The 12,254-nt window shown below is 45.7% G+C and overlaps 1 protein-coding gene across 2 annotated transcripts in view; it reads left to right on the forward strand.

Annotated features, from left to right (window-relative positions):
- Window positions 1-12,254, forward strand: part of LOC138303678 (alpha-2-macroglobulin-like protein 1) — a 400,879-nt gene that overhangs the window by 281,328 nt on the left and 107,297 nt on the right. For both annotated transcript variants that reach the window (XM_069243004.1, XM_069243005.1), the window contains exons 27-29: window positions 3,241-3,315; window positions 3,915-4,086; window positions 9,410-9,621. In XM_069243004.1, the coding sequence (XP_069099105.1) occupies window positions 3,241-3,315; window positions 3,915-4,086; window positions 9,410-9,621 (459 nt within the window). The remainder of the gene's footprint in view (window positions 1-3,240; window positions 3,316-3,914; window positions 4,087-9,409; window positions 9,622-12,254) is intronic.

The raw sequence follows: 12,254 nt of genomic DNA on the forward strand, positions 1-12,254 counted from the left end.
GTGTCTAGAGATACACAACAGTGGCTGTGCCAACAATAGTGAAAACTAAAGACTTTTACTGAGGTTTACCATGGACTGCATTTACCATAATGCATCTGAGTGAATGAATGTTGGGAAGTGAGGCAGTGTGCTCCTTTTTTCCTTTATTTGGTAAGGCTGAGTAATGGTCTTCAGTAACACAATCATCTTCTGTACCAGCAGACAACAACGCATGCACATCTTGCTGTGTTATTCTACTTGTTGGCAAGATATGCAGGCAGGTTCAGCTTCAGAACATTGTGGTAAAATATTACTTTTTCAAAGTTTAAATTAACTTGCAAAAACATTAAAATGCCTGGATGTTATACCTGACAGCCTTAGGGTGGTCATCCCCCGACTTTTTGCCTGCCTCCCTCCACTTTTCTGACACTGTATTTGCTGATGTTAGGACTCTGCCCACTTTACCACTGCTAACCAGGACTAAAGTGCATATGCTCTTTCCCTACAAACATGGTACCACTGGTTCATACCCGACTGGCGTATTTGATTTACTTGTAAGTCCCCAGTAAAGGGCACTACATATGCCCAGGGCCTGTAAATTGGATGCTACTAGGCCTGCAGCACTGGTTGAGCCACCCACATAAGTAGCCCCTTAACCATGTCTCAGGTCTGCCATTGCAAGGCCTGTGTGTGCAGTTTAACTGCCACTTTTACTTGGCATTTAAACGTACTTGAGAAGCCTTAACTTCCTCTTTTTCTACATATAGGTCACCCCTAAGGTGGTCCCTAAGTAACCCATAGGGCAGGGTGCTATATAGTTAAAAGGCAGGACATGTACATGTGTGGTGTATATGTCCTGGTAGTGGAAAACTCCTAAATTGGCTTTCCACCACTGTGAGGCCTGCTCCTTTCATAGGATAGCATTAGGGCTACCCTCATATAGTGCTTGAGAGGTAGATTCTGATCAGAAGGGGGTAACCAGGTCATATTTAGTATGGCCAGAATGGTAATAGAAAATCCTACTTATTGGTGAAGTTGAATTTAATATTACTATTTTAGAAATGCCACTTTTAGAAAGTGAGCATTTCTCTGACCTTAAAATCCATCTGTGCCTTACAGCCTGTCTCCAATCCACGCCTGGGCTGGGCTGGTTGACAGCTCCCGTGTGCATTTCACCCAGGGAACCACAAACACAGGATACTCAGTCACACCTACACACATCTGCATACTGAATGGGTCTTCCTGGGCTGGGAGGGTGGAGGGCCTGACACTTACATTTCAAAGGCTAGTGGCCTGCCCTCACACAATGCACTGCCAAACCCCCTACTGGGACCCTGGCAGACAGACCTCTACTGAAAGGGGACCTTGTGCACTTCAAAACCACTCTTTGAAGTCTCCCCCACTTCAAAGGTATTTTTGGGTATATAAACAGGGTCTCTGGCTCCACCAGCTCAGACACTTCTGGACCTGGAACTGCCTTGCTGCCCAAAGGACTCATCTGGACTGCTTTGCTGAGAAGGACTGCTGCCCTCTTACTTTGCTGAGAAGTGCTCTCTAAGGGCTTGGATTGAACTTGCCTCCTGTTTTCTGAAGTCTCAGGGCTAAAAAGGCTTAATCTCTTCAAGGACCTCCTTGTGCAGCAAAAATCGATGCACAGCTTGCCAGAAACTATATGCAGCCTGCCTTGCGACATGAAAATCACCACACAGCGGAACTGGAATGACGCAGCCCGACTTCCCGAGTGAAGATTCGTTGCAGCGCGTGCCTTGAGATGTGAAATTTGATGCACAGCCCTACCGGATCGACACACAGCCAAACTGGAACGAAGCAGCCTGACTTCCCAAGTGAAGAATCGACGCAGCCTCTGCTGTGCATTAGAAAATTCGACGTATCGCCATACCAGATCGACACAATGCCTGTGACTTTGTCCTGCACACCCAGGATTCCCCCCCACATCGTCCCTGGGTGTCAAAAAGATCCTCATATCGCAGTGAGGAACCAAGACTGCCATACCGGAAATTCAGATGCACACCCTATTTTTCCACGCATCTCCTTCCCTGCGGTCTCCGTGAGTGTTATTTGTGAGGCAAACCAGGTACTTTGTGCTGACAAGAGACAACTGTTGATCTCTAAGATTTAAGACTTTTTTATCTTGCAAAAGTGATATCTTAGCTTGTACTTATTGAATCTTTATCGTTTTGACCTCAACTTAACCAGATAAATATCTTAAATTTTTCTAAACCTGTGTGGTGTAGTTTTGTGGTGTTTTCACTGTGTTACCATATAATTTTTTGCACAAATACTTTACACATTGCCTTCTAAGATAAGCCTCACTGCTCAGTGCTAAGCTACCAGGGGGTGGGCACAGGATAATTTGGATTGTGTGTGATTTTACCTGACTAGGATTGTGGTCCCTATTTGGACAAGGGTGTATACCTCTGCCAATGAGAGACCCCATTTCTAACACCGGAAAAAATATCTTATTATCTGTCTTTAAGAGAATATCTATCTTCTGCTGTGTGCTTCCGTCTGTATACCACGTGTTTCCAGCGCACAACATCACTTCTCCTTCTGCAATGTTCTTTCAAATCTGTAACTAACCAGAACAGCACATCCACCTCTGGATATTTTAATACATATATACTTTATGTATATCAACACATCCACCTACTGCAGTGCAATTCCACCCCATTGGCAATCTAAAAGTAGCACAACCACATATTCAGTGTTATTCCACTCCATGGCCATCCAGAGCAGTATATCCACATTCTGCAATGGTAACCCACCCCAATATGGCCAATCCACAGCAGCACTTTACCCTTCTGCAGTGGTGCTCCACCCCATGGCCAATCCATAGCCACACATTTACCTTCTGCAGTGGTACTTTCCGGTTGGCGAATCCACAGAAGCACATCCATCTTCTGAAGGGGTAATCCACCCCATGGCCAATCCACAGTAGCACACCCGCCTTCTGTATTGGTACTCCACCCCATGGCCAGTCCACAGCAGCACATCCATTGTCTGCAGGAGTATTTCACCCCATGGCCAATCCATGGCAGCACATATACCTTCTTCAGTGGTACTTCGCCCGCTGGCCAATCCACTGCACCACATCCATCTTCTGGAGGGGTAATCCACTCCATGGCCAATCCATAGTAGCACATCTGCCTTCTGTAGTGGAACTGTTTCCTGGGTCATAGGTAATTTCCCTTGAATGAAGCTGGGATTGAGCCATCTTCCTTCTTTCTCTCTGTCTCACAGGGTGGTGTTGATGATGATGTCTCTCTCTCAGCCTACATCACCTCTGCCCTCCTGGAGCTGGGATGGCCGCTTCAAGTAAGTGAGACATGTTGGACGCACAACCATCTCTACCTTTCATCTCTCCTTCTCCATTCTTGTATACTTTACTCTACTTTTTCAATTGCTGTAATTTTAACCTCATACCCCTCACTTTTTGGACTCTCTCCCTCTCCAAAACAAATCTGCTTATTACCCTCTTTGCATTATCTCACATTTCCCTCTCCCTTATATGTATCTATTGTTTTTATGTTTTACCTGTCTCTTCTCCATTTTCTTTTTCCACTCCTTTCCTTTCTTCTCATTGCTCCACCTCCATACAATGTATTTCATCCTTCCTTCTCTCTGCCCTCTTTTCCTTCCTCTATCCATCTGTTTTGCTTCCTTTCTTCCTCTCCCTTCCATCCTTCTTCCTCCCCTCCTTTGTTCTTATCCCTTCATCCCTTGGTCCCTTCTTTCATTCGCCTCACTATTTCTTTCTACCTTCTTTTCTATTTTCTTTCCACAATCCCTTACTTACATCCTCCTTTGTTTGTCCTCTAGAATCTTCATCTTCTTCCTGCATTACTCCCACCTTCCTTTGTCCCCTTCCTTCTTTTGATTGACACCCTGGTTGACACCTGGTTTCCTCCTTACAGGACCCAATGATGGTGAATGGACTGCAATGTCTGAGGAACAGATACCAAGGAGAACCCGGCATTACCAGCATCTATACCCTTGCGCTTCTCTTCTACACCTTCACCCTGGCCGGTGAAGGCTCAACCCGGGAGCAGCTGGCCGGAGAACTAGAGGCTCAGGCTATTCACTCTGGTACTGGCCTTTCTCTCTCACCTTCCCACTCCAGCGCAGAGCTGCCCTCGTGGGTAACATGCCAGGCTATCATGGCGGGATCACCTTCTGCCAAATTTACAAGAAAGTGGTGCATCGGTCCCTATGTGACACTTTTCTTTGTCGCCCCTACTGCCACCTAACAACACCATGGTGGCACCATAATTACAATACGGCACACCATGGCACACGTTGGGACAATAGCGTCAACATTTTTTATGCTATAGTGGAGCTTTGCTGCACCAGCGTCAACGATTTGGACGCTACTGCAGCAAAGTGCAAGGAGGACCATTGATTACAATTAGTGCATCACTTTAATGCCTGCATTGAGCAGGCGTTAAAAATGACACCAAAAATGGCACAGTGAAATCTTATAGATTTCACTGTGCCATTTTTGTGGGCCTCCTAACGCTGGAACGCCCCCTTTGCATACATTACGCCTGACACAGGCATAATGTAGTGCAAGAAGTTGCACAGTGGCGCAATGCATGCATTGCACCACTTTATTAATATGGCGTGGCAAAAGTTGCCTCCTTTAACTACATTAAGCATCAAATAAAATTATGCTAATGTGGCGCAAGGAGCCGCTAGGGCCTTGTAAATCTGGCCCCTTGTGTCTCGTGCAATTGACAGGCTCTGACAGTGAGAGGGATATGTGACAGTGCTGGGGCTACCCCGGAGAAAGGGAGCGATGAGTGTAAATTCTAACGCCCTGTTCCACAGAAGAGGCTACACCTCAAACAGCGCATGCACAAAGTCCTAGAGTATCTTTGATGTGAGTGTAGAATGAACCAGGTGAAGATGGTGCATCCCCTATAGTGTATGCAAGAACGGCCTTAGCACTGGTGGCGCCCTGTGCGACAATGTTTGTTGCCCCCCACCCCATGGCCACATATGCCAAGGATTCCCTCTCTACCTCCTATTAACAGTGCCGATCAAAACTCCGATCTCTCTTCAGGCAGAACATAAAACACTAGAGTTATCTTGACATTTGTATTGCTGCCTGAAAATTGCTGGAGGCAAGAAACACTGCAGCAGGTGCTTTTAAAATTATAATGTACTTGCAAACACGGTGTCCCACCCGAAGTCAGCACCAGGTGCAGTGGCACCGGTCGCACCACCCTAGAGCTGGCCCTGAGTGTATGCGGGTAATCCTCGTTTCCACGCCACTTCCTCTTATGTTGCGGATCAGTTAACCAAGGCTTCCTTCTTTTCCCTCCCTCTAGAGTGGAAGAACCCGCGCCAACATCCTTAGATCCACAAACACCTGAAGAATGTTCTGATCATGGATAGCTGAAGTGCATTTCCTACGTGGTCTGTGTTGTGCGTGTGTCTAGTGCGTCTAGCTTGGTGATAGTGTGCTCCAGTGAGGTGTGTCATGATGCCAAATACAGTTGTGAGCATGACGATGGCCAACAATGTTCACACCTGTGTGTTGCTGGAGGTATGCACGATGGCAGGACTGGTGTCTTCTGTTTGATATATATGTGAGTTGCAACATGTGCCTAGCATGCGTTACGGCTTGGCTGTATGTTAGATATGTCACATGCCTGTAGGCATCTACATAGCGCCAAACTAGCTAGTGTGGAGTTGAGCAGCTTGTATGCTCACAGAAGGCTCATTGATGCACATAATAACAAGCTCAGAGGCTGGTAAGGCCTTTTAAAGCAGGGGTGCTGCCAAATGAGCCAAATGACTGAAGTTAAAGTTGGAAAAGTATTGCAAGTTGTATCACTCAACGCAGAAACACAGCAAAAAGGTTGGAGAAACCTTGATTTAAGTTCCAAAGGAGTGGAGCCCACAGCTTGTTCAACCTGAGCCTCAGTCAGCCAGAGGGAAACTGACTAAACCGATGCACAGGTTACATCAGGCAAACTCTGCATTTCAAAACACACCATAACTTGTGGTTAGTGAACAGCAACTCAATAGCAAGTGAAAAACACATTTTAAGACAACAATACACAGTGCCCTGAGCCGCTCTGGAGTGCAACACGTAGAGCCACACTTGCAGAGACTCAAATGCGGCACGAGAACAGCACATAGCCTCACAGTGCTTAATTTGAGCCGGTGGTTTCCGGTGCGAGGCACCAGCACTTATTTTTGAGGGCCGGCACTTAGTTTTCCACTTCAAGCACTTACTGCAAGCAAAAGACGCATAGGGGAAACACGTAGGAAGAGAAAAACAACAAATTGTCACAAAGGGACAAAGCAGAAAGCTGCAAGAGTGAGCTGAACGGGCGGGGAGTGGCTGTGAATGGATTAAAAAGGCCCGAGTTGGCTTAAGGGTTACGGTACCTCAGTATTGTGTGCTCGCACAGTTAATTGCAGCTGCCTCTTGTTTCAAAGGAGAGCTTTAGGCACTGGCACGTTTTTATTTACAAATTAAGCACTGCTTCCAAATGACACAAGCCCAAAGGCACAACAAGCAGCAATCAGAGATAGTGAACTCAGTAGCTCTTATTCAATTTTAAAAAGGTGGGAAAGCACCTAATGCAGATAGAGAAATACCCAAACTAACAGTTGGAGAACAATCAAAGCTGGCAACACGGGCAGAGCCTACACTAGGTTTTAAAGTCCCAGGATTTACACACCCCTAGGGAGAAAGAGGTTACATTTTCAACAGAGATTTAAGCCGCACACTCTTCTCATGCTTCCAAACACAAGGCATTTTCCATCTGGGAAAAACCTTAGTTGGGGCATAGCTCAAACCCTAGCCAGACTGCTGGCAAACTGCAAAAGCAATTATGAGGCACAAAGTGCATAGTAGGCTGCTGACGTGACAGAACAAGACCCAGCTGGCATGCCTCGTGATTCCCCCACTCTCATCCCTCCACTCAACCCTCAAACTTTCAAGTGACATAAGTTCTTTGGGCTATATTTACAAGGCCCTAGCTCCTCCTTGCGCCACATTAGCCAATTTCTTTTTACACTAATGTGGCTCAACGAGGCAAAAATCGCCACACCATATTTACAAAGTGAGGTAATGCATGCATTGAGCCACCATGCGGCCCCTTGCGCCACATTATGCCTGCGCCAGGCATAACGTATGCAAGGGGGGCGTTCCGCATTAGGAGGAACGCAAAGCTGGCGCAGTGAAATCTACAAGATTTCCCTGCACCATTTTTGGCGTGATTTTTAATGCCTGCTCATAGCAAGAATTAAAACGACACACCCATTGAAATCAATGGGCCTCCTTGCACTTTGCTCCACTAGCGTCAACATTTTTTACGCTAGTGGAGCAAAGCGCCACCATAGCATCAAAAAGTTTGACGTTATTGGAATAACGTGCACCCATGGTGTCATTAGGTGGCAGTGGGGTTGCAAGAAATCTGGCTCATCAGTACTGATGCACCAGATTCTTGTAAATCTGGGCCATAGCATTTCATTTTTATAAACGGGGGCATCCTTCTGCTCTGCTAAAATGTCCTGTGCTGAAACTGGAAAACAATTACTCTGTGATACCATAAATTGGCGGTCAAGTTGTAGCAACAGAAAGGGGGTAGAATCACGAAGGGCAGCGTCATGAAAAGTGCCACCTGCGAGTCAACTTATACATTTTTTTTTTAAAAACTCTGCAGAAACTAAATTGGCAACAAGGTCAAACGTGACAGTAGATCAGTTCTAGCTTACTTAATCGGTTACATAGAGGCTGCATTTTAAAATATCTTACGAGAGGAAAGCCCCTGCTGCAGAGATCTTTGTGGGTCCACTATTGTTCACTGAATAATAATAAGTACACAATAACTCCTGTGGTTAATACACTTGCTGGAGAGATCTGTGTTTTACTTCGAAGAATTGCGTGATTAAATTAAGTGGGTGTTAACAAGATAGCATGTCCCTGCCTTCCTTGAAGGGACATCAAAGAGTGTCCCAGAAACGATACAGCCGAGATGCTCATATCCGTTGAAGTGAAACAACATGTAGTCTAGTAAGATGGTATGAGCATGCGTCTGTCCAGCAGCAGTGGTCATAAACGTCAAGGGGACAGGGGGATATTATTATTTTTTTTAAACCTTACCTGTTCCTGTCTCCGCTGCCTGCCTCCTAGCTCCTCTGCTATCTTCTGGTGTCCCAGCATTCACTGGGACCACAGCACAGGCTTCCCAGCAATCCTGGTGCTGCTCTCATGCTAAACCTAGCATGAGAGCAGCACTGGGATCTGTGTGAGCGGCTTGTTCTGCCGCTCAGACAGTGCTTTGGAGCCTGTGCAGTTTCTCCAACCCGGCTGTATAACAGAGCAAGGTTGGAGGAACCTAAGTGCACATGTGTGTTTGGGTGGCATGATACGGCCGGCCAAAGACACAAGGGCACGTAGAAGTGCACAGACTTGACTACCCCTCACCTTGCCCCTCCCGGGGCCCAGTCCTGCCTCTCCATGCACATGCTTCTGGCTAAGCCAGGAGCTGAAAAATAAAACAATAATGATATATTGTTTTATTTTTCAGCTCCTGGCTTAGCTAGGGGGATGACGCTCCTTCGCCATTGCGAAGGAGCCATGCCTGCACCCGCCCTCCAGACAGGTACCCTGTCGCCAGAGTTAAGTTTGCCTCACATTCTTTATTCAGTAACAATGCAGGGGCTAATGGATGACCGGCTCTGCTACGCAGCTTTCTCACCATCTGCCAGAATAGAACAACTGGGTACAGAACAGGAGTGTGACTTCCCAAAGATTCCAAGACAGACCAGATGACATGGGACACAAGATAGGTTGGAAGAGCACTGCAGTAGGTAACTACAACAAGGAGCAGTAAGAGACTAGGCAGAAATATTCAGCTGGTTTCAAAGATAATGCCATGAGTGGGAGTTGATCAAAGATCACCTGAACAAGATCTATCCAGGCAGCAAACAAACCTGTATCTCATTGACACCAGCATCAACCACAAATGCTGATCCAATTCTAGTGGGCATGCACTGACAGGGTTCTGGGGGAAAGAGTTTTCAATAGCACAGTCAGAGACATCCGTTCACACTTTTCATTCTCTCATCATTATCTCAAGAGTGCTGTGCAAAACAAGACGAGGGCGTGCCAAGTAATTTTGATAGCCCCAGCATGGCCCAGGCAGTATTGGTTTATGTAGCTCATTCTCCCATCAGAAGCACCAAGATCCACACAACATCTTCTATGAACCTACAGTCTCATTATTTGGGTAGATTCTGATCACTCCTGTGCAGTGTGAGGCAGGTCAGCAAATTACACAAAAGGCAGCTGAGGCAGTGAAGGATACTCTTGAGATCGCAATGCTGTATTATTCTCACAAATACTCAGAAAATAAAAATGCATGTCTGACTTCTTGGCTTTTTACAGATGGACAGACACACTGGACATATACTCCCCGATCCGAGTCTAACTATTTCTGGAGCCAACCCGAATCAGCCGATGTTGAGACCACAGCATATGTCTTGCTGGGATATCTCTCCGTAGAGGACAGGTCACAGATTGACATCAACAATGCGGTGGCCATCGTGAGCTGGCTCTCCAGGCAGCAGAATGCCTATGGGGGCTATTCCTCCACACAGGTAATATCTTGCCTGCTACCTAATGGAAAGAGAGTGAAATATGTTTGCTGGATAGCAGGGTGTTGATGCTGAGGTAGTGCATTCATCATTTCCAGTATCTACCATGCACAGTGATGTCACCATTTCAGATGTAATCAGTGATGCTATCAATGATGTCACAGAACATGTCACAAGTGATGTAATATGTGAGGCCCTAAGCAGTGCATGGAAAAGGCGCAAGGTATCGTTACTTGAGTTAACTATAACTGGTGAATTTCAGTGGTGATTTGAGTTAAAATGTCATGTTTTTACTGACTTTTCATCTCACTATAAAATCACTTTAACCTTTGCTTTTTTCAGTAACATATTATTTCCATACCAAACCATAGCATCTCTTTAACCTTTTTTTTCAGTGAATCTCTAGAGTTCTTTTTCAACGTAAAGTTAGATTTTATTACCATACCTAACTCTGCCAACCCTCCGCTGTGCATGACCTTTGGCCAAGCATGGCATGGGTTTGGCCATAGGGCCTGGCTCTGCACCTATCCAGCCGCAGCCGTCCAACCCCCCACTGCGCATGTTTTTTTGCTATTCATAGTGTGGGGTTTTCAAGAGAGCTTGCACCCAATCCCTACTAGATCAAAACCCACTAACACACACAACTTTTGGCTGTGTGCTGCATGGCCCAGTCTCACTGTGGGCACCAATCCCCGACACTGCCGTACTCGACAAGTATATGATTTTTTAAAAACATTTTTGCTGTACAGCAGTGCTCCCACAATACTGTGACCAAGCATCACCTCCATGGTACAGTGGGACTATGCAAGCTCCAGAAGAAGTACTGGGACACCTCACTGGAAGGCCGTACTTGGTCCCGTGCAAGTACAGAAATATCTGCAGTCCGAATTTCTTTTATTTTTTGGCACCTTGGTGAGAATGGGGAGGGTCCGGTCCCAGCGAGTGTTCCCCATGAATGGCAGGGGATCAGAGTGCCCCTACCTTTTCCTCTTATATCTTATGTTTTTTTAGTAGTTGAGGGACTCCGGAATGAGTCTCTGTATTCTGTAAAGACGGCTGCAACATTTGTTTTCAAGATGCAGCCAGCCAATCAGATTGTTTAGCCCTATGGGACCGGTAGGAGAAACAGCAGAAACAGTTCTTTCAGCCAATCAGAAACCCTCTCAAGTTCCTCAAACCCAACCATTCAGATATACAAATATTTCTAAACCTCAATTTCTCAAAACCTACTGAACGAATTCACACCAAATCACAAAAATCACAATCTGTGGACCAAGATCTAGCTTCCTGACAAATTTGTTGTTATTTTGTTAAGCATTTTTTGTGGTAGCACTTCTTAAAGAGGTCTATGGAAAATGCAAGAGTATTTTGCATTTTGGGACCCTCTCTTTTCTTGGCTTCCACTTGATAACTCACCCCATAATTTTCCTTGCACAAACCTGATAAATAAGAAGTCTTTTTGGAATGTTTTGTGGAGTTTTGTCAAACGGTGCCATAAAACGCATTTCCTATTGAAAAGCTATCCTAACTGTAACTACACAGTGGCAACCTTTTATAACTGTATAGGAAATGCATTTTTTTAGTTGCTAATAACGTTGACACTATTTGACAAATCTTCACGAAACTTTGCAAAAGAGTGCTCTTTTTTGCCGAGTTTGTGCATGAAAGGTTTTGGAGTGATCTGCCAAGCAGGGTTTGGGAAAAACACATTTATTTTTCCCTAGGAATTTTAGACATAGCTCCAACCAAACTGGCTCTATGTATTTTCACCAAATTCAGCAGAGAGCTAGATATTGGTCCGAAAAGAGTGCCTATATGATGTGGCGAAAAAGTGTTTTGTAGTTTGTGAGAAATTAAGACAAAAAACTTTGCATATATCACATGGAGAATCTGAGGAGCCGACACATCTCATGCTGGGAACTGATTGGCTGCCACCACATCAATAGGCATGACTTAGTACTGAGTCCTCTAAAAATAGATTGAAAAAACACATAAGGAGGCAGGGTAGGGATACCCTGACCCCCAATGCCTGCCGGCCCAGTAGGATCCTGTATGGTGCCAGAAATGTTGCCACAATTTCACAGAGGATCCACAAACCTGAGGCAATTTGTTTTTAAAAAAGCACTGCTCTAACACTACTGTTTAAAAACACCCACAGGGGGCCAAGCCAGGCGGGAGGCGGCAGAAATCATTAGTTTTGGGGTGGGGCATATTGGCTCCCTTCTGAGCCTTAATAGGAACTGGGGATCCCATCTACCAGGTTTGAATGCATTAAAAAAGGAGCAGGGGCACATGGTCGAATATCACAGAAAAAAGGGTGTAGGGTGGGCTGTCCTGAACCTGTAAGGTGCCCACTGACCCCAACCCCTGCGCCGGCTCAATCATGTGTCCCAGGGAGCCCACCTCCAAGACACTGTAGTTTCCCTACCCGCACTAGCACGGGCAGGGAAACGTATGTCTGCTGTGTCCAAACAGGAGTGTTTTTAAAGCTTCCACCAAGTGGGAGCAGACTTGCCTTCCCTGCCAAGAAGAAAGCAATTTTTTCAGCAAATTTATTTAAGGGGCAGATCAGCAAGTGCCATCTACACCGGGATGAAAAATGACAACTTATGTCAGTTAGATATAACTGGTGAATT

Source organism: Pleurodeles waltl, chromosome 7 (assembly GCF_031143425.1).
Source record: "Pleurodeles waltl isolate 20211129_DDA chromosome 7, aPleWal1.hap1.20221129, whole genome shotgun sequence".
Classification (NCBI taxonomy): domain Eukaryota; kingdom Metazoa; phylum Chordata; class Amphibia; order Caudata; family Salamandridae; genus Pleurodeles; species Pleurodeles waltl.